General features: G+C 59.6%; 1 protein-coding gene across 1 annotated transcript in view; it reads left to right on the top strand.

The window, feature by feature from the left end:
- Nucleotides 1-21,254, top strand: part of DRC3 (dynein regulatory complex subunit 3) — a gene marked incomplete at its 3' end in the record, with an annotated part of 56,772 nt that extends 35,518 nt beyond the window's left edge. Inside the window, exons 7-14 of the mRNA XM_079797284.1 lie at nt 5,325-5,444; nt 7,085-7,209; nt 8,409-8,577; nt 11,357-11,488; nt 13,239-13,309; nt 14,593-14,716; nt 20,584-20,715; nt 21,141-21,254. Of these exons, the coding sequence (XP_079653410.1) occupies nt 5,325-5,444; nt 7,085-7,209; nt 8,409-8,577; nt 11,357-11,488; nt 13,239-13,309; nt 14,593-14,716; nt 20,584-20,715; nt 21,141-21,254 (987 nt within the window). The remainder of the gene's footprint in view (nt 1-5,324; nt 5,445-7,084; nt 7,210-8,408; nt 8,578-11,356; nt 11,489-13,238; nt 13,310-14,592; nt 14,717-20,583; nt 20,716-21,140) is intronic.
- Between the last annotated feature and the right edge of the window lie 6 nt (nt 21,255-21,260).

Here is a 21,260-nt window from a genome sequence, read left to right as displayed (position 1 = left end):
CACCCAGGAGCTGTCCAGGTGGGCCGACACACCCGGGAGCTGTCCAGGTGGGCCGACACACCCGGGAGCTGTCCCAGGTGGGCTGACACACCCAGGAGCTGTCCCAGGTGGGCCGACACACCCAGGAGCTGTCCAGGTGGGCCGACACACCCAGGAGCTGTCCCAGGTGGGCCGACACACCCGGGAGCTGTCCCAGTGGGCCGACACACCCGGGAGCTGTCCCAGGTGGGCTGACTCACCCAGGAGCTGTCCAGGTGGGCTGACACACCCAGGAGCTGTCCCAGGTGGACTGACTCACCCAGGAGCTGTCCAGGTGGGCTGACACACCCGGGAGCTGTCCCAGGTGGGCCGACACACTCAGGAGCTGTCCCAGGTGGGCCGACACACCCAGAAGCTGTCCCAGGTGGGCCGACACACCCAGGAGCTGTCCAGGTGGGCCGACACACCCGGGAGCTGTCCCAGGTGGGCCGACACACCCAGGAGCTGTCCCAGGTGGGCCGACACACCCAGGAGCTGTCCCAGGTGGGCTGACACACCCAGGAGCTGTCCAGGTGGGCCGACACACCCAGGAGCTGTCCCAGGTGGGCTGACACACCCAGGAGCTGTCCCAGGTGGGCTGACACACCCAGGAGCTGTCCCAGGTGGGCCGACACACCCGGGAGCTGTCCCAGTGGGCCGACACACCCAGGAGCTGTCCCAGGTGGGCTGACACACCCGGGAGCTGTCCCAGGTGGGCCGACACACCCGGGAGCTGTCCCAGTGGGCCGACACACCCAGGAGCTGTCCCAGGTGGGCTGACACACCCAGGAGCTGTCCCAGGTGGGCCGACACACCCAGGAGCTGTCCCAGGTGGGCCGACACACCCAGGAGCTGTCCAGGTGGGCCGACACACCCAGGAGCTGTCCAGGTGGGCCGACACACCCAGGAGCTGTCCAGGTGGGCCGACACACCCAGGAGCTGTCCAGGTGGGCCGACACACCCAGGAGCTGTCCCAGGTGGGCTGACACACCCGGGAGCTGTCCAGGTGGGCCGACACACCCAGGAGCTGTCCCAGGTGGGCTGACACACCCAGGAGCTGTCCCAGGTGGGCTGACACACCCAGGAGCTGTCCAGGTGGGCTGACACACCCAGGAGCTGTCCAGGTGGGCTGACACACCCAGGAGCTGTCCCAGGTGGGCTGACACACCCAGGAGCTGTCCCAGGTGGGCTGACACACCCAGGAGCTGTCCCAGGTGGGCTGACATACTCAGGAGCTGTCCAGGTGGGCTGACACACTCAGGAGCTGTCCCAGGTGGGCTGACATACTCAGGAGCTGTCCAGGTGGGCTGACTCACCCAGGAGCTGTCCCCGGTGGGTAGAGCTGTTCCACGTGGGCTGGTGTACTCAGGAGCTCATAGCCAGTGCTAGTCAAGCTGGGACTTGGACCCAGGTTGTCTAGCAGCAAAGCCTGTGTAGGACTCGCCCCAGCACAGAGGGCCTGTCCCCAGTCCACTGCCTGGCCTGCCCACTGCTGGCCTGCCTGCTGCCTCGTCTTTCCAATGCCCACTTCCTTCCCATTTCCCGTTGTGGCCTGGTCCCCCTTCACTTGCTTCTCATTCTCCATTGCTTCCGTGGGATCCTTGCGGGAATTATCACCACTGGAAGGACATGGTGCCCAGCTTGTGCAGCATTGGCAGCAGGGCTGGGCTGTCCCTTGTGTTGGGAGCCAGGGAGACTGAGGCCTGCTGGCTGCCCCTCCTCGCCAGAAGCTGGTGCCTTTCCTGGGAGAAAGGAGCCGTGTCTGGGGCACACAGAGCTGATGTGCAGAACGCCCAGGAGAGCTGTGGGGAGCCGGGAGGAGGGCGGAGCAGATCTCCCTCACCCTCCCAGGCCTGGACTCGGGCGCAGGCCCAGCCTGTGGACCTGCTGCTTTCCAGGCTGGAAGCTCTCCACTGGCATCTTGCTCTCACGAAATCATGCTACGGCCCCGCTGCCCAGTTCCAAAGCCCCTCCCGCCTCCTCTCCTCGCCCAAGCGCTGCGATGCAAGGCAGGTAGCAGCCAGCCTCCCACTGTGCTGGGAGGAAGCAAAGACTCCTTTCATGGTTCCGAGATCTGCCTGTAGCATCAAGATAAATAATAAGTACAAAACCGAGCTCTGCAAAGCTGGGGCATCTGTCTGTCCCGGGGCCAACCGCTGCCTGCCCCCGGCGCCGGCTCCATGCTTGGTGGTCAGGCAGCAGGAGAGCCGGGCCCAGCCACAGCCACCACGGCCTCGTGCAGCTTCTCTGCTGCCTCCCGGCTCCAAGGAGCCCCCTCAACTTTTGAGTTGAGGCCCTGGGCTGTGCCTGAAGGCTGGCCCTCCCCTCCACCCAGCCCCCGGATGGGCAGGGGCTGATCCCAGGGGCTGGGGGGGGGGTGGGAGACGGGCCCGAGGGGCAGGGTGCTGCCAGCAGGGCCTGTGGACGACGAGGCCCAGGGAGAACCCTGAGCGTGTTGAGCAGAATTCACACGTGTCAGTTCAGGGACTGAGGACTGCTGTGGGGACAGGGGGCAGATGGAGGTGGGGGAGGGGAGGGAGGGGGAGCGAAGGAGGTGGCCCCACTCAGGACAGGCTGTGGGAATAGAGCTGAGAGGAGAGGCTCGACACTAGAGATTTTAAGAAACTAATTTATTGACTTACGAACCCGTAAGGAGACAGAATGTAGCAACTCAATGAATAGCGAGAGATCTTTAGAAGGATGTCAACATGTGCAGTGTGAGCTGTTTGCAGCCAAGGCCCATGCTGAGGCGGAACACTAGATGGACATGTGTTGACATCCTGCGGGTTAAACACTGGGCCGGCCCTCAGACAGCACACGGGAGGCCGCCCGGCTCGGAACTGCACAGGCTGGGGAAGCCCGGCCTTCCTTCATGGAGCCACACCCTGGGAAGGAGACAGATACGTGAAGATGCCAGGAGGGCAGAGCATGGCTGAGGCAGATGTACAGGATGGCGGCCACTGGTTGTGGTTTTGAGATGGATTTACAGCGTGCGCAGGAGTTGGCTGAGTGAAGGCAGAAGGCAGAGCACATGCAAAGGCCCTGGGTCGGGAGGCAGCACTGAGCAGCCAGTGGCTGGAGCTGGAGAGGAGGGGTAGGCAGGGCCCTGCAGGCCACAGCAGGACCTTGCTGTCACCCTAGGCCCAGGAGGAAGCCACCCAAGGTGGGACTGGTAGGATCAGGTTTGCATTTACCAGATCGCCCTAGTCGCTCGCTGGGGCGGGCTGGACAGGGTAGAGGGGGCAGGAGCATTGGGAGGCAACTAGAAGACTGAGGCAGGGGCCTGGACAGAGACGATGTGGCAGGTTAGAGAGGCGGTCAGGTGACTGGGCAGGCCTGGGCCGGCCTGGGTCTGAGGAGGAAGGGAGTGCCCGGGTGCGGGCTGGCTGGGCGCCGCTCACCTCAGCAGGACTCTGGGAGGGCAGAGGCCCAGCTGGGACAGGGCGTTGGCAGTGCTGTTGAGGCAGCCAGGAGGCACCGGCAGTCAGAAGCGTGGTTCTGGGCTCCCAGGCGGGGCCTGGGCTGGAGGCAGAGGCCTGAGTGCGGTCAGAGGGTGAAGGGGCTGGTACACGCCGGGTGCGGGTGCGTAGAGTGAGCCCAGAGGCTGAGGACCAAGCCTGAGGGCCCGGAATCCAGCAGGCACAGGAGGGTGAGGGGGTGGGTGAGGAAAGCCAGGAGGTGGCAGGGCACAGAGCCAAGACTGAGACCCTTGTGACCAAGCCTGTGATCACGTCAGTCACTTCACCGCCCCCGCTGTGCGTCTGTAAAGAGCCAGGACGCCGGCGTGGAGGGCTGTGGGCTGTGCGCCTGGGTGGGCCTCGCCCTGAGGGCCCCGCTTCTGGAATGATCTCACAGATCCCTGCGCCTGCGCCGCCTCCCGCACCCCTCTCGGTCCTTCCCCACTCCCCCCAAGACTCAGAACACTGCAAAGGGCTGTTACTGCGCTGGCCAGGTGCTCAGCTGGTTGGAGCGTCATGGCGAACACCAGAAAGTTGCGGTCCGATTCCCAGTTGGGGCACACACCCAGGTTGCCGGTTCAATCCTTGGTCAGGGCATGTACAGGAGGCAGCTGATCCATGTTTGCCTCTCACATTGATGTTTCTCTTTCTCCCTTCCTCTCTCTAAAAGAAGCAATAAAAACATATCCTTGGGTGAGGATTTTTAAAAAAGAAAGAAAAGTGCTGTTGTTCGGCCAGCATGGCGCAGTGGTTAAGCGTCGACCTATGAACCAGGAGGTCACAGTTCGACTCCTGGTCAGAGCACATGCCCAGGTTGCAGGCTCGATTCCTAGTTGGGGGTTAGCAGGAGGCAGAGCCAATCAATGATTCTCCCTCATCATTGATGTTTCCATCTCTCTCTGCCTCTTCCTTCCCCTCTGAAATCAATGAAAACATGTTTAAGAAAGGAGGAAGGAAGGAAGGAAGGAAGGAAGGAAGGAAGGAAGGAAGGAAGGAAGGAAGGAAGGAAGGAAGGAAGGAAGGAAGGAAGGAAAGAAGGCACTGTTACTGGTCTGCCTCAGCCAGGGGCTGGCCTTCCCCACGGGTGCGGGGCCTCCTGTGGGTCAGGCGACCTCCAGGTCCTGACTCAGTCAGGGACAATTTCACCACAGAGTCCAGGAGAAAGTGAGAGGAAGTTGGTTAAAGCTGGGACAGCGAGCAAAGGGAGGGCCCTGGAGACAGGATCAGGGGGTAAGCCTGGGACAAGCTGGCACTGCCCATTGCTCCCCTGGGTGCATGTCTTGTGGGATCCCTTAGAGCTTAGGGTAGAAGAAGCAAAGTACGCGCCTGAGGAAAGGGGGACACAGGTTTGCTCAAAGAAGAGCTCACGCCAGCATCCTGTGTCCTGAGGGTTTTACCTGTTTTCTGCAGGTGGGATTTTAGGGGCGGCCTCGGGGTGGATCTCAGCAGCCTATCCAGTGGATCTCCAGGTGTGCGGTTTGGTACGCGGATGTATCGGTGTGAGTGGACAGTGGTTGGTTTCACCTCGGTCTTGGATGGCTCTGACTCTGACAGTTCTTTATCTCTCTCCCTGACTCGGGTGACTTAAACCACTGCTCTCGGGGCTCTGGTTGGGGAGGATAGAATCGTGTCATTTATCAGCTGGCTGTTCATTGCTCAGCTACTCCAGCTGTTTCTTCAGCCATTTGTCTGTCTCCTCATTCCACTTGCCAGGGGATTTTCCTAGGTTCTTACTAACCTGTCTCAGGGCCGTGAGGCGATGAGCCATTGTCACCCACACCCTGCCCACACCGGGGCCCTGGCGGGGGCCAGTGCTCTGTAACACGCCCGCCCCGCCCGCCCCGGCAGAAGGTGCAGGCAGAGGTGAAGCACCAGTTCAGCATCGACGAGCTGAAGCACCGCGAGCACCTGATCCAGGCGCAGCAGGCGGAGGAGCAGGCCCGGCAGGCGGAGCTGGAGGAGCACCAGGTAGGGCCCCTCCGAATGCTGGCCCCAGCGCGCCGGTCAAGTTCAACAAGGTCAGCAGGGCCCAGGCCTGGAAGCTCGCCCGTGATGGGAGCGTGTTGTGCAGCAGCCTAGCTCTGCTGAAGCATGTAGAGTGTGCTCCCTCCCAGGCCTGGGCCCCGGCCCCGCCGTGCTCTGCCCACCGCCTGCCCCCAGGCCAGCTCCACCTCCACCCAGACCCCACCTGCCTTCCGCTCTCCCTGCAACAGGCTGTCAGAGGGCGCCTTTCCTTGGAGCCCCCACCCGCCTTCCCCTGCCAGCCAGTGTCCCCCCGCCTTCCCCCGCCAGCCAGTGTCCCCCCGCCTTCCCCCGCCAGCCAGTGTCCCCCCCCCGCCTTCCCCCGCCAGCCAGTGTCCCCCCCCCGCCTTCCCCCGCCAACCAGTGTCCCCCCCGCCTTCCCCCGCCAACCAGTGTCCCCCCGCCTTCCCCCGCCAGCCAGTGTCCCCCCGCCTTCCCCCGCCAGCCAGTGTCCCCCCGCCTTCCCCCGCCAGCCAGTGTCCCCCCGCCTTCCCCCGCCAGCCAGTGTCCCCCCGCCTTCCCCCGCCAGCCAGTGTCCCCCCGCCTTCCCCTGCCAACCAGTGTCCCCCCCCCGCCTTCCCCCGCCAGCCAGTGTCCCCCCGCCTTCCCCTGCCAACCAGTGTCCCCCCCCCGCCTTCCCCTGCCAGCCAGTGTCCCACCTGCCTTCCCCCGCCAACCAGTGTCCCCCCGCCTTACCCTGCCAGCCAGTGCAGCCTAGTGTAGCCTCTGGAGCGCCTTCCCTGCCGGCTTCCTCCCAGGGCAAGTGTCCACCAAGCCCAGAGCCGAGCGCCCACCGGTGCAGGATCAGTCACTGCTCCCAGCTGTGCTCTGGCACATAAGCCCCACAGGCTCCATTAGGGAGCACTGAGCCCTCCCTCCCTCACTCCCTCTGCCCGCAGGCTGTATTAGGGAGCACTGACCCCTCCCCCACTCTGCCCACAGGCTGCATTAGGGAGCACTGACCCCCTCAATCCCTCTGCCCGCAGGCTGTATTAGGGAGCACTGACCCCTCCCCCCCTCTGCCCGCAGGCTCCATTAGGGAGCACTGACCCCCTCCCCCCTCTGCCCGCAGGCTGCGTTAGGGAGCACTGACCCCCTCCCTCCCTCTGCCTACAGGCTGTGTTAGGGAGCACTGAGCCCTCCCTCCCTCTGCCCACAGGCTGCATTAGGGAGCACTGACCCCTCCCTCTGCCCGCAGGCTGCATTAGGGAGCACTGAGCCCTCCCTCCCTCTGCCCGCAGGCTGCATTAGGGAGCACTGACCCCTCCCCCCCTCTGCCCACAGGCTGCATTAGGGAGCACTGACCCCTCCCCCCTCTGCCCACAGGCTGCATTAGGGAGCACTGACCCCTCCCTCCCTCTGCCCGCAGGCTGCATTAGGGAGCACTGAGCCCTCCCTCCCTCCCTCTGCCCACAGGCTGCATTAGGGAGCACTGACCCCCTCCCTCTGCCCGCAGGCTGTGTTAGGGAGCACTGACCCCTCCCTCCCTCTGCCCGCAGGCTGCATTAGGGAGCACTGACCACTCCCTCCCTCTGCCCGCAGGCTGCATTAGGGAGCACTGAACCCCTCCCCCCCTCTGCCCGCAGGCTGCCTTCGTGGAGCTCCTGAATGGCTCCTTCCTCTTCGACAGCATGTATGCCGAGGATGTGGAGGGCAGCAAGCTGGCCGCCCTGCACGGCGTGGGCGAGCTCCTCGAGGCATATCCTTTCACGTTCACGCTGCCTCTCTGACAGAGCTCGGCCCCAGGACCCCAGCCTGCCTGCGCCCGTCCTTCCCACGCTGGGCCTCAGTTTCCCCATCTCTCTTTGAGGCCCTGTACCCAGGGTGATGTCCCCAGCAGCAGGCAGAGCAGGTCGCAGCTGCGCGGAGGCTGTGTGGGCTCAGGGCACTGACCAGGCAGCAGGCCGCCTGCGTGCTTCAGAGCGGGAGGCCAGGTGAGCACCGGCCGGGGGTGGTCTGTGACCCCAGTCCCCGGGGTGTCCCTGGTTTCTGCTGTGCTGTGCACGCCCCCACACGGCTGCCGCACAGTCACACCTCATGTCGGGGAGCTCACCCCGAGAGGCCGCTGTCCAGGCTCACATGGTTAGGCTGGGAGGCGAGCGCTGGCCTGCGGAGCCTGGAGCCTGAGCTCTTGCCCCCGTGGCCCGAGCCGCAGGCGGTGCCGGCCTGTTGTCCAGGCCGTGATGGGGTCAGTCCGTGGCTTACACTCTCAGCTGGGGGGCTCCGGCTGGAACTGCAGGGCCCCTGGGCTGAGAGGGCTGAGGCCAAGCGATGAGCCACAGAGGGGCTCTATGCACCACCACCCCGAGTGGGAAAAACCCACATTTAACACCCCCACGTTCTGAAAAGGGTGGGCCAGGAGCCGGTGGGGTGTGGGGCTGGGCAGAGGGGAAGAGCAGGGCTCCGGGTCCGACCGACAGGCTCCGCCGGGCCTGACACCTGCTAGCCGGCCGCCGGGCTGGCCTCCAGGCCTCAGGGACCTCACGGTGCATTCGCCTCCCCTCCTGTGCAGGCGAGGACCCAAGGCCCAGAGACGGGGAGGAGCCGCCGGAGAAGCAGCCCGGAGCCAGGACGTGGACCTGGGTCTCTGCCAGCCCCGGCCCCCCTCTGCAGTGCCCCTCAGTGCCCTGCAGCGCCCTCTAGCCAACACAACAGACAAAACGCATGGCCCTCCAGCTCCCCCAGGGGTCTGTGGGCCTGGCTAGCAGGTCTCCCCTCTGCTCTGCAGCCTCCACCGGCGGCCCTGCCTCCTCCCCTCCCGCAGGCGTGTTCCCGCAGCCCTCAGCCCAGGGTGGCGACGCCCCAGTCCCCACCTGAGCCTCCAAATCCCAGCTGCCGGCTCTGCGCGGGGCCCCCACCGCCACGGGCGCCTGAACCAGCCACAGCTTCCTTAACAGCCCTCACCTACAGGGACAAGTTTGTCATCATCTGCCTCAACATCTTCGAGTATGGCCTGAAGCAGCAGGAGAAGCGGAGGCTGGAGCTCGACACCTTCACTGCGTGTGTCCAGGAGGCCGTCCAGGAAAACCGGGAGCAGGGCAAGCTCCGGATCGCCAAGTTCGAGGAGAAGCACCTGCTGGTAGGCCCTGCCCTTGCCCCGCCCCCCGCCCCGGTGCCGGTGGTGCCGGTGCCGGCCTGTTGTGGGCCAGGCCCCCACAGGGCAGTGGCCCTGTCCCTCTGACGCCCCAAGGCCCTGGTGCCTGGTCCCGTTCGCCAGGCTCCCTGAGCTGGTGGTGGAGCCGAGGCTCAGCCTTCCACCGGCACCACCAGCCACGGCGCCGCCAGGGCCGGGCGAGCGGAGCCTGAGGTCAAAGCCAGCGCCATCATTACTGGGACATGGTGGTGTCACCGTTACAGTGATGCGCCATCATTACTGGGACATGGTGGTGTCACCGTTACGGTGATGCGCCATCATTACTGGGACATGGTGGTGTCACCGTTACGGTGATGATGACTCTTTCGGGCAGACGTTTTCTGAGCCGCATGGCTATTGCCCAGCTGCGCTCGGCGGGGGCTCCCGGCTGCAGTCTCAGCCAACGGTCGCATTTCTGCTAGCCCGCTCCATTTGGAGTGTGTGCTTATTTGCTCTTAGGTGCGTGTGCGCGTCACGTGGTTTACAAGCATTTGTATCTTTTTTTGTTTAATGAGCGCATGGGTGATCGTTTCATTTATTTATTTATTTATTTATTTATTTATTTATTTATTTAAATTCTTTATTGTTGAAAGTATTGCATATCTCCTTTTTCCCCACTCGCTCTCACCCCCCAGGCCAGGGCCTTACCCCCCTACTGTCTGTGTCCATTTGTTATGTTTATATGCATGCATACAAGTCCTTTAGTTGATCTCTTACCCGCCCCTCCCTTGCCTTCCCTCTTAGGTTTTATTCATTTTTAAAACATATTTTTATTGATTTCAGAGAGGAAGGGAGAGGGAGAGAGAGATAGAAACATCAATGTTGAGAGAGAATCATTGATCGGCTGCCTCCTGCACGCCCCCTACTGGGACCTAACCTGCAACCCGGGCATGTGCCCTGACTGGGAATCAAACCGTGACCTCCTGGTTCATAGTTCGATGCTCAACCACTGAGCCATGCCAACTGGGCAACATTTGTATTTCTTATTTGTGAACTATTGTCATAATACTGTGCCCTTACCCATTTTTCCATTTGGTGTTTCTCTTTCTCCCTTTCTCTCTCTCTCCCCCTTTCTTTCTTTCTTTGTTTTCATTTTCATTACTAGAGGCCCGGTGCACAAAATTCGTGCGGGGGGGGGCGGTCCCCTCAGCCCAGCTTGCACCCTCTCCAATCCAGGACCCCTCAGGGGATGTCCGACTGCCAGTTTAGGCCTGAGGACATCCCTCTCACAACCCTGGACCACTGGCTCCTAATCGCTCACCTGCCTGCCTGCCTGGTTGCCCCTAACTGCCCACCCCCTGCTGGCCTGGTCTCCTCTAACTACCCCCCGCTGCTGGCCAGGTCACCCCAACTGCCCCCCACGCCAGCCTGGTTACCCCATACTGCCCCCTCTGTTGGCCCGATCGCCCCCAACTGCCCCCCCTGCCATCCTGGTTTCCCCCACCTGCACCCCGCCGCCAGCCTGGTCACCCCTAACTGCCCCCCCCCTGCCAGCCTGGTCACCCCCAACTTCCTCCCTGCTGGCCTGGTTGCCCCACACAGCCTGCTTGTTCAGTCATTTGGTCAGCCCTCACTAACCCCCTTGCTAGCCTGGTCATAGGCAGACATCTTGTGAGGGCATGAGGGTTAATTGGCATATTACCTCTTTATTAAATAGGATTACTCTGTAGGAGCACTTTATATATTGAGAAATTAGCCCTGTGTCAGTGAAATAAGTTGCTAACATTTTCCCAGTTTGCTGTTTATCTTGTTATTTTGTCTCTGGTGTATTTTCATTCAGAATATTAAAAATTTTTATGTGATAGACTTTATTAGTCTTTTCTTCTGCTTATACTTAGAAAGGACTTCTCCACTTTGAGATTATTTATTTAAGTCCCCCAATATTTTCTAGTACTTTTATGGCTTTAATTTTTACATTTAAATCTTTGCTCTGTCCAGAATTTATTTTCATGTAACACTTGAGATAGGCATTGAACCTGATTTTTCTCCAGATGGGGTAGCCATTATTAGAAAGACACTCACCTCAAATCTTGTCCAGTTACTCTTCCTTTACAACTAACACCGAGTATCAGCAGAAACAAGCTGACATGTGCGTGGCGGCCAGGGCCCAGGCCCATTGTTAGTGAGCGGCTGGTGCTCCGTGCTGGGCTTGGCCCAGGGTGCCTCCCGCCCGAGCACCTCCCTTTCCAAGTGGCCGGCCTGCTCACTACTCGCACCCCCTGGCGCTGGGGTCCTGTGGGGTCTGACGGGTCCCTCAGGCTGGACCTGTCGTGTATTTGCGTGTCTGCCCTGCCTGTGTGCTCCGGCGTTCATGGGCCGAGCGCCACTGTGATGGGACGCAGCCCGGCCCAGCCTCAGGGCTTGGGAAGCAGGAGTTCTCTCCCCTTCATGGGCAGGGACTGGAGCTTAGAGAATGGAAAGGACTCGTTCAAGGTGGATGCTGCTGAGTGACTCAGGGAGCCATTGCTCCTGCGGCCCGGCCGGCCCCCTATGCTGAGAGCCCCGCCGGTGAGGGTCAGCACGTGCTCGCTCGCGCTGGGCCAGCCCCCAAGCCATGGGGATGGATAGTGCGCAGCTGCTACAGGCTCAGGCGCTGACATGAGGCTTAGCTACCCGAGTGTGGGCAGTCCAAACCCAGGGTCCCATTCCTACCCACAAAACCAAATTGTCGCCGTCACGACGTACACTTAGCTGTGACGCCTCACGCACAGGCTCTTGTTTCCAGAGTCTGAGTGCCATCCGCGACGAGTCGGACCTGGCCAGCATGGAGGCGAGGATCGTGGCGTACAGCGAGGACATCACCGAGCTGTCCAGCGTGCTCATGACGCTGGAGATGCAGTTGGTGGAGCAGCTGGAGGTGCGCGGGGCCCTGGCACGCGATGAGGGCGCGCCCCCAGCTTAACCCCGGGGGCTGGTGCTGCCTGTTCGCTTCTCATGCATCCCCCCCTTACTCTGAAGCGGCTCTCGCAGCGGCAGGGTGAGCTCATTCCTCTGGAAGCCCCCACCGCCCTGAAGAGCCAGAGCCTGGGGAGAGGGCTAGGGTTAGACCAAGGAGCTGCCGGTGCTCAGGGAGCACGTGGCCCCCACTCGGGGTAAACGAAGGCTCCTCTGCGTCTCGGCCTGCAGTGCTGGCCGTCAGGGCGCCTGCGCTTCGGCACTAAGGGTGGGCCCGGAAAGTGCTGCCAGGGAAACCCCACACCTCGCCAGTGACAGGCGTGTTCACAGGCAGTCTGCGGGTCTGAGGGCTGTGATGAATGGCACCTCATGGATGCCGCCATGGCCGGGCCGAGAGATAGCCCCTGATCAACGCCTCCCGGCCCCTGGCACCTCAGACGCGGAGAGATTCCCGCCTCACAGAGCAGACGCTGCCCGCAGACCCCGAGCCTCAGGGCGGCTTAGGCAGCGGCTCCCAACGTGCCAGGGTTCCCAGAGCCCAGGCCCGTCCTGCTGGCGGTGTCCTGTGCACAGCGCCGGAACGGCTGTAACGGCTGTGGAGCTCTTCAGTGACCCTATTGTGCTTCGCTGCGACAGAGCTCACGCACGTTTGGAACCTGTGTAATGGCTCAGCCTGTAGCCCGGCCCCAGGCTCCTGTAGGCTCCCTGCCCCGCAGCCTGCACCGCAGCCCTAGTCTGTGGCGGATTGAGGGTGAGGCCAGTCCTGGGCTGCTCCCTGCTTCATCTGCCCTTGTTCCCGCAATCAACATGAAACTCGGTTAGGCCAGGTCCTGCTGAGCACGGGGGTGCAGCCATGCGGGGTTCCCTCAGGGCACAGGTGGGGGATGGGAACAGCCGGGATTACTGAGGGTTCCTCTCTGCCAGGCACCTTGCAAAGCATTTTGTGTGAAGTAACGTATTTAAGCTTCACCACAACTCCATGAGACAGGTACTACAAAGGAAACCCATTTCATAGGTGAGGAAGTTGAGGCGCAGCGAGGTTAATGACATCCCCAGAGTTACATACAGGGTGGAGCAGGGCTGCTGATGCGGGCAGTCCGGTCTCACTGACGCCCTCCCTGTGATCTGGAGGTGATGCCACTGAGAGGCCCAGAGGAAGGAGACTAGCTGAGTGTATGTGTGTGTGTGTGTATGTGTGTGAGTGTGTGTTTGTGTGTGTGTATGTGTGTGTGTGAGTGTGTGTGTGTTTGTGTGTGTGTGAGTGTGTGTGTGAGTGTGTGTGTTTGTGTGTGTGTGTTTGTGTGTGTGTGAGTGTGTGTGTGTGTTTGTGTGTGTGTGTTTGTGTGTGTGTTTGTGTGTGTGTTTGTGTGTGTTTGTGTGTGTGTGTGTGTGTGTGTGTGTTGGGTGGCAGTGGAGGCGTTAAGACCAGAACAGGTGTTCCTGGCAGAGGGAACAGGCAGAGGCTTGGAGAAAGCATCACGGTAACTATTCAAGGGGCAGTGAGTGAGTTGAAATGGCCAGAGACCGATGGACTTGGGACCGAGGTCAGGAGGGAGCAGGAGGGTCAGGGCACCAGCACCTGCGGAGAAGGCCCGAGTGGCTTCTTTGTCCTGAAGCTGTGAGTAGAGGAGGTGCCGGCCTTTGGCTCTGAGGCTCGGGCAGTCGGGTTCCTGTGAAATGCGCATGCTAACCGTGCTCTTTCCCATTCCCAGGAGACGATAAACATGTTCGAGAGGAACATCATCGACCTGGTGGGGCTCTTTGTCGAAAATGTCCAAAGCCTATATCCTTTCCTTCGCGGCCGTGGCTGGGAGGCGCTGCTGGGCCCTGGGCTTATCCTGGCCACGACACTGCTCCCCGCCTCCAGGGGGCTGGGGAGGCGTCTGCACGCTTAACAAAGGCAGGGAGGGTAACCCTTCAGCACAGACCCGACCGGATGCCCACAGATAGGGTTCCCTTCCAGGCGGCACCTGGGTCGGGCGCCTGCCACCGGTGCCACAGACAGTTGTCAGAGAGGAAGAAGCCGGCACCTCACTGTTTCCCAGAATCCACGTGCCGTCCGTCTACAGGAAGGCCCGTACCTCCACCAGGACGCCCCTCAGTCCTTCACAGGAACCGACTGAGTGGGCGCTCCGCCCCTGCAATGGAAGGAAAGCCAGACCCGCCTTTCGCCAAGGACAAAGCTCCCTTCACAGGATGGAGCCGAGTGCTCAGAGCTCCCTGGTCGGAGGGGTCCCCCGGCTTTGTTCCAGCAGCGCCAGCAGGGCTGCTGTTCTGGTGGGGTTGGAGGAGCTGTGTTTGCAGTAGAAGTCCTGGAGGGTTATTCTAAATGAGTGACACTGGAGGACAGACCACATCCCAGAATCCCTCCCTCCCTGTGTTGCAGGTAGACACACCCAGGGGGCGGGACAACCTCCAAGGTGAAGAGCTGACGAATTACTCCTAATGAGCCGGGCAGGCTGAGTCCCTGGGTCAGAAGCCCACATCTGGGCATGAGCAACCCTTCAGCCACCTGATCTCAGAGCCCTGTCCTGTGTGAGACAACCGCTGGCCCAGAGACCAGGCTGCAGCCTCCCAAGGGAGGGTCCCCCACAGGGAACGTAGCAAAGGTCCTGAGGCAGAGTCGGAGCTCTGGGTCCGAGAGGAGGCCCGTCGGCCACACTGGAGAGTGGGAGGCTCCTGGAGAGAGAGCCGTGAGCGCAGGAGGGACGGTGTGCACCTGCCCGTCCCTAGCCACTCGCTGCCGCGGTAGGAAAAGGGCTGGAGCGCTGGCCAGGTCTCAGTGTGCTGACAGGTGAAGAGGCGGTGGGATGGAGAGAAGTGGGCGGCAGAGGGACACTTGGGGAGCCCAGGGCCAGGATCAGTGAGAAGCAAGGATGTGAATGGGGTAAGGGGTCAGGCTGGCCCGGGGTGAGGTACGCGTGGGGGACAGCTGTGAAGGCCACGGTGCACTGCACCCCAGAGTTTGCCTTGGCCCTAAGAGTCTGCTCTCATCTAACGACAATGACCAGCCCGAGGCCGGGCCGCCTGCCCGCTGCACTGGCTTTGCTTAACTCTCGGCTGCACCATGGCCCAGTGCCGGGACCTGGAGAACCACCACCACGAGAAGCTCCTGGAGATCTCCATCAACACCCTGGAGAAGGTCGTCAAGGGCGAGCTGGACGAGGACCTGCCTGACGACGTCCGGGCGGTGAGTGGCACTGGGGGGCGGGGTGTGGTGGAGGCGCAGGCTTGGTGGGGGCCGGGCCAGGCAGTGTCCACCCAGCTCTGTGGCTCCAGGAAGCCTGGAAACCTCTGGGGCCTCAGTTTCCTCATCTGCCAAAGGGAACAATAACGCCATTTGGCAGGAGAAATAGGCTAACAAACCCCTGCGGGGGTGGGGGCAGCTCAGCTAGAGGCGCATGATAATCAGGCAGGTGGTTTCCAAGCTCCTTGCTGCGGGGCCTCGGGGTGTCCTAGGAGAGGCCCTGCACATAGAAGCTAGGTCCACTCCCCGAAGGCCCTTAGCCCCCAGGCTCCGCGGAGAAGCACTGCCGAGGGGGGAGCGGCCGCGCCAGAGGCGGTCCAGCACCTCGCGGCCCTTCCCCAGCACGGCCAGTGATGGCGCCACAGGCCCAGGGCAGCCTGCGCCCGCGCTGCTCGGTCCCCGCCCGAGGGTGGGCAGCAGGGGTCAGGTCTCTGGGAAGACCGTGGTCAGCGAGGGAAGGCCCAGGCCCACACACCTTCCTGTCAGGAGCAGCTGGTTTCCTCCTCGTTCATCCCAGCCAGTGTCTCCGCTTCCCCACCTCCATGTTACCTCTGCCTGGACCACGCCTCCTGCAGGCCGCTCCCCCCCTTCCCCCTCCACCCCCCGGCCCGGAGAGCCTCTGAAAACCCACCCCAGCACTCTGCTTGTGCACACGTTCTCATGGCTTCCCTGCCGTTCATCCCAACCCTCCAGACCAAGCGGGTGAGACGCAAAGGCTCACACGGCCCAATCAACAAGGGGTGAGTGGATGTGGCCGCAAACAAACAAAAGCTGCTATTTTCATAGAAACGTAGGTCTATTTCGATAGAGACATGCTGAATACAAAGGGCTGAAATAAATGAGTAATCGTTAACATAAAATAGAACATTTTAATAAAAATTAATTTTTTTCTTGAACATTAACTTACCAGACACTGAATAACTGCACAAATTAATAAGCATAACACAAATAAACCTATTTTTCTTGTTCTCCAAAAGTGAAATATTTCCTGTTGCACACACCAAACAAGTCAGTCCAAGACTAAGGACGTGGCCATCGGCTGCTAAAATATTTGCTGCTAGTATTAGTGGAGAGAAATGGTGCGCCTGCGTGTAAGGCGTGTAAGGGAAATGAATGCAACATGATTACAGTCATCGGTCATTAGCGAACGTTGTAGTTCATTATTAATAACTAGAGGCCCGGTGGGGTCCCTGGCCTGCGAGGATCGGGCCAAAACCTCTCTTCAACATCCCCCGAGGGGTCCCGGATTGCGAGAGGGCAGTTCTCAGGTGACGCACCCTGGAATCGGGCTCCCTCCTCTCTGGTTCCGGGTGCGTCACTGGAGACCGCAGCTGCCAAGTCACCACAGCTCGGCAGTTCCTGCGTTGAGCGTCTGTCCCCTGGTGGTCAGTGCATGGCATAGCTACTGGTCGAACGGTTGGGCGGTCGCTTAGGCTTTTATATATATAGATTATGTATAACAGGATATTGTAAAAATTAAGTTATGAAATGTTTATTAAAATGTTTCTTACATACCGTTACATTGGCTGGGCCGCAAAAATATTCGTTGTGGGCTACATGTGGCCCACAGGCCACGAATTTGACATGCTTGCTCCAGACCCTGTGCCCAGCCTGCTGCCCAGCAGCCCTCTCCTGCCCGAGGCCCGCCCCTCCCAGACCTCCAGGCTTGCCCCTCTCCAAGGCATTCCGCCTGCCAGGTATGCTCTTCCCTTGGGTTTCCTGGTCTGGCTTGTTCTTGTCACTCAGATCTCAGCGCAAATGTCAGCTCCTGCAGAGGCCTCCCCATCACCTTCCTGACAAACCAGGTCTCTCCGGGCCTCACCGGCAGAGCCCTGTCGCAGTCTCCAGCTGCTGGTGCTGCTTTGTTTATGTGATGCTCACTATGCGTGGGAAGGCGGGGGGCTCCCAGAGCTGGCAATGGGGCACGGCAGGCACAGTTGGTAGGTGGGAGCGCCACTCAACTGGGTCCCAGACGCCCACTTGTGAGGACCTGAGTGGCCGCAGGCTTTCCGAGGCCCGGAGCTGGCCCTGGATTGAGCTGGCCTGCAGCTGCTGTCGGTCTGCCTGTGGCCCCAAGCACGAGGGTAGCAGGGCTCTGCTCTGAGATGAGGGGCTCCCCTGCAGGGGACAACCAGCAGGGCGCCTGGGCGCCTGGCCTCCATGGGCAATGGGAGTCGCTAAGGTGCGGGCACGTGTGCGCTGCAGCCGCAGCATCGCCAGAACTCCCCACTGGGGTGTGTCCTTAGGTCAGCACTGCCGTGGGCACGCTGAGCTGGGGGAAGAGCATGCCCCGGCTGGCAAAGTAATAATGACACCAACAGCCAGTTCCGCAGGCCTCCCCACACCTGCGTCTCAGAGGCCCTGGACATGTATTTGCTCTTTTAATCTCCACATCAACACAGTAATATCAGTGCCATTATGATTCCCTCTTACAGACGAGGAAACTGAGGCACAGAGTGGAGAATAACCCGCCTAAGACACATAGCATGGAAGTGGCAGAATTGGGACAGGAAGAGGCTTGACTCAAAGCCTTTCACAAAACGTCTACTTTGCCTGTAGCAAGAGGGGGTTCAGATGAGGCAGCAGGCGGCCCCAAAGCCTGGCTCTGTGGGTGGTTATCAACGAGCGCGTCATGACCAGAAGTCACACAGCTGAGGCTCTTTAAAACGCTTGCCCAGCGGAGAGCTTGTGACCAGCTCCTGCCACACGTAGGGCCACCTCTGTATGTCAAGTCCCTCACCTCTTTGCAGAGAAAAGCTGACCGCACATGCTCAGGGCCGGAGCCCGGCGCTGGTGCAAGGGAAGGCCCCGTGGCACGGCAGGCAGCGCCGCGCGTGGCCAGGGCAGCGGGAGTGAACACGCTGCTCCCTCCCCCAGGGCTGAGGGCTGCGGAGCACTGCGCAGGGAGCACTGCACAGCAAGGAGCCTCTGGGCACTCGTCCCGCCTGCCCAGGGCAGGCTCAGAGTTGCTAATGGACAGTGGGTGGGACCCGGCCAGCAGTCCCTGGGCAGGGTGGCTGTGACAAGATCCCGCCTGGGACCTGAGGGCTCCCCCTTGGCAGGGAGCAGGCAGCACCGGTCACTGCCCCTTTGGCCAACCAGGGACTGCGCAGGCAGGACCTCTGCTCATTTCCCTGTGGCGAGGGGGCCGCAGTGTGGGCAGGTGCCCAGGATGGGCGTGGCAGCATGATCTAATCCCACATGGACATGGAGCAAGCAATCCTCAAGCCACCAGCATCTCGGTGGCCCTGGGGAGGGCACACGCTTCTCAGCCTCGCGCCCCAACACGTCGCTTTAAAAGGAAAGTTCTTTATGGCCACACGGCCCACAGCACAGGGTGGCTGCCGCTCCCCAAGGGCTCTGCGCACCCCGCTCTACCCGAGGGCTCTGACCTGCAGAATGGGAGGAGAACCTAGAAGAGTCTCCTCACGGGAACTGTTTTGAAGGCACACTGACGGAGTCACCATTTGAGGCCAGAAACAACTTGGAACTTGCATTTTAAAATCATTTCTTTAAATCCGATTCCTTTCATTTGTATTTTACAAAGTCACAGTTTTTCATAACCAGTTCTTACCTCGTCCATCCCAAGCAGACTCCACTTCCCACAACTTCCAAAACAGTCTTCTACATTTTCAAACTTTGTGGGAGGACGTTTCTCTGCTTGGCTTAAGAGATCAGCTGTAACCCACTTTTTTTGAAGGGGGGAATCTCATTTATTTTGAATATATTTTATTGATTTCAAAGAGGATAGGGAGATAAACATCAATGATGAGAATAATGGACCAGCTGCCTCCTGCACGCCCCCTACTGGGGATCGAGCCCGTAACCCGGGCATGTGCCCTGACTGGAATGGAATCCGGGACCCTTCAGTCCGCAGGCTGACGCTCTATCCACTGAGCCAAACCAGCTAGGGCTGTAACCCACTTTTTAAAATGAAGAACAAGGACCCTGGGTGGATGCTGTGGCTGTGCTGGTTTGGGAACAGCTGGCACAGCTTCTGCAGTGCCCGCTGCCCGAGGCTCACGCAGGCGGGTGGCATGTGTCTGCACCTTCCCAGAGCCTGGCCTGGGACCTGCTATGCACAGAGGAAGAACGTAATGACATCTTGTCACTTGTGTGTGACGGTGCTAGCTGCTCCCTCAGAGGCCCCACTCCCCGCATCAGCCATCGTGGCCTCTCCATTTGGGATTCTGTGGAAACCAGCATCCCATGAAATAGTAACAGCTTTTACTCTGAAAAGAAGTCTGTGGCCAAATAAGTTGCAAAACTGAGAGAAAAAGTTAAGTTTCTTTTCTACAGGACTTCCCAGAGCTTCCGCTGGAAGGCTCTGTGCACCGTGAAATTCAGGCTGTGCAAACTTCCCAAACGCACTTGACCAAAGAGTGTTGTGGGGTTTTTCCCAGAAATATTAACATCTCAAGATTGCACAGAACATACTTTGGAGACTATTAACTTAACCACTACTATACCAAACAAACAAGTACACTCTCTCTGCAAGCCTCTCTCTAGTCAGGACCTTCAGGCCAGTGCTGTCTGGGGCATTACAAAGTACCGCCCTTCCCAGCGGATGGGGGTGACGCTTGCTGAGCGCTTTGGCAGCTTCCCTGCCCGGGGAAATGATGCCACTTAAATTTCTTTCTTTTTTTTTTAACAATATTACATAAAATATTTTATTTTATAACAAAATTTTATATAACAAAATTTCTTCCATCCATAGTTTAATCATTGGCTTATCCTATATAATAAAAGCATAATATGCAAACCGAGCGAACAGTGGAACGACCTGTTGCTATGACGCACACTGACCACCAGGGGGCAGACACTCAATGCAATAGCTGCCCCCTGGTGGTCAGTGCGCTCCCACAGGGGTACCGCCACTCAGCCAGAAGCCAGACTCACGGCTGGCGAGTGCAGCAGCAGTGGTGAGAGCCTCTCCCACCTCTGCTGCAGGCAGGCGGTAAGGAGCAAGGGGTCCAGGACTGCGAGAGCCCCGGACTGCAAGAGGGATATCTGACTGTAGGCGGACATTCCCCGAGGGCTCCCGGACTGGGAGAGGGTGCAGGCTGGACTGAGGGAACCCCCCATCAGTGCACAAATCTTGTGCACCGGGCCTCTAGTAGCTAATAACAAGAGTGTAAGGAAAAGCAATGTGGCTGGATGGGCTTCATTCCTCTTTGAAATCTTGCTTTAACCTTTGACAGAGCCATTCGGAGGTCTGGTGCTAGCTGAGTTTGTTTTCATGGCTGTCAGAGCTAATCCAAAGAGGAGCGATGGATGCCACTTGATTTTCAACTGTGCCAGGCACACAGCGCCAGTGTGAACGCCTAGCACCAGCCAGGCCTCATGGAGGGTGGTTGTTTTCAACTTTTTACAAGGTCAGGAAGGCAAGAAGGCAGGAGACCCTAAGAGCGATGCCAGGTTGGAGTTGGTTAGCGTGAACAGAGTGGAGAAGCAACATGGCATGGGCGCCCCTCTGTTGGCAGGGTCTTCTGTCCTCAGAGCAGCCTCGAGACCCTCGACCAGCCTCGCACTTCCCACCCGAGCTGCAAGGGTCCAGGCAAACGTGGGGGAACCACTGTGAGAGCCAATGTCCTCAGTGAGGTCAGCCCTAGGCATGCTTTGCCTTCTCCCTGGGATTGCAGTCTGCCCTGGTTGACCCTTTTCCATGACACTAGCCACTGCTCTCCGCTGGCGCGGGCAGCAGCACAGCACCACCCCGAGCCGGACGCTCCGGGCTCCTTCCTCTCGGCTCCCTGCTTTGCTCAGGGAGTAACGAGACACACTTGCTCATTTCATCTTCCGCTCACCAGCTTTTTGTGGACAAAGACACAATTGTGAATGCTGTTGGGACATCACATGACATCCATCTTCTCAAGATTGACAACCGAGAAGATGAGCTGGTGACCAGAGTCAACTCTTGGTGCACACACTTAGTGGACAAGGTGAGTGATCTGCGCCTCTAGCATGGCCAGGGAGGAGCGGGAACTCTGCGGTAAGAAATGAGGAAGTAAAACTACCGAATTCTCCACTGAAGACTGCACGTTGCCCAGTCATGTGCTTCATCGCTTTTCTAACTCAAATACAGGGTGTCCCAGAACGTACCCACACTCTAACAGCTGAGAGGTCAATTGGTGTTGGTTTCCTTTCAGATTTGACCCATTGGAATGAGTAATGAGCCAATGTATACACACTTTGGGGGGACACCTGCATGTAGATGGATTAAGCGGAAGCCAGGGAGCTGTGGGGTAAATGAGAGACATAACTATGCAAAATTCAAAAAATTACTTTTCTTTTCCCCAAACTGTACTCAGTGAGATATTAATCGATTCTCTGACCCACGGAAACTGGGCTTTGGTTTCACCCTCAGATTCACAAGGATGAGATCATGAGGAACCGCAAGCGAGTGAAGGAGATCAATCAATACATCGACCACATGCAGAATGAACTGGACAACCTTGACAGTGGCGACATTCTAGATTAGGTGTCT

The sequence above is a fragment of the Cnephaeus nilssonii genome, assembly GCF_951640355.1.
Source record: "Cnephaeus nilssonii genome assembly, chromosome: 19".
Taxonomy (NCBI): Eukaryota; Metazoa; Chordata; class Mammalia; order Chiroptera; family Vespertilionidae; genus Cnephaeus; species Cnephaeus nilssonii.
This window is presented reverse-complemented; position numbering and strand designations above follow the sequence as displayed.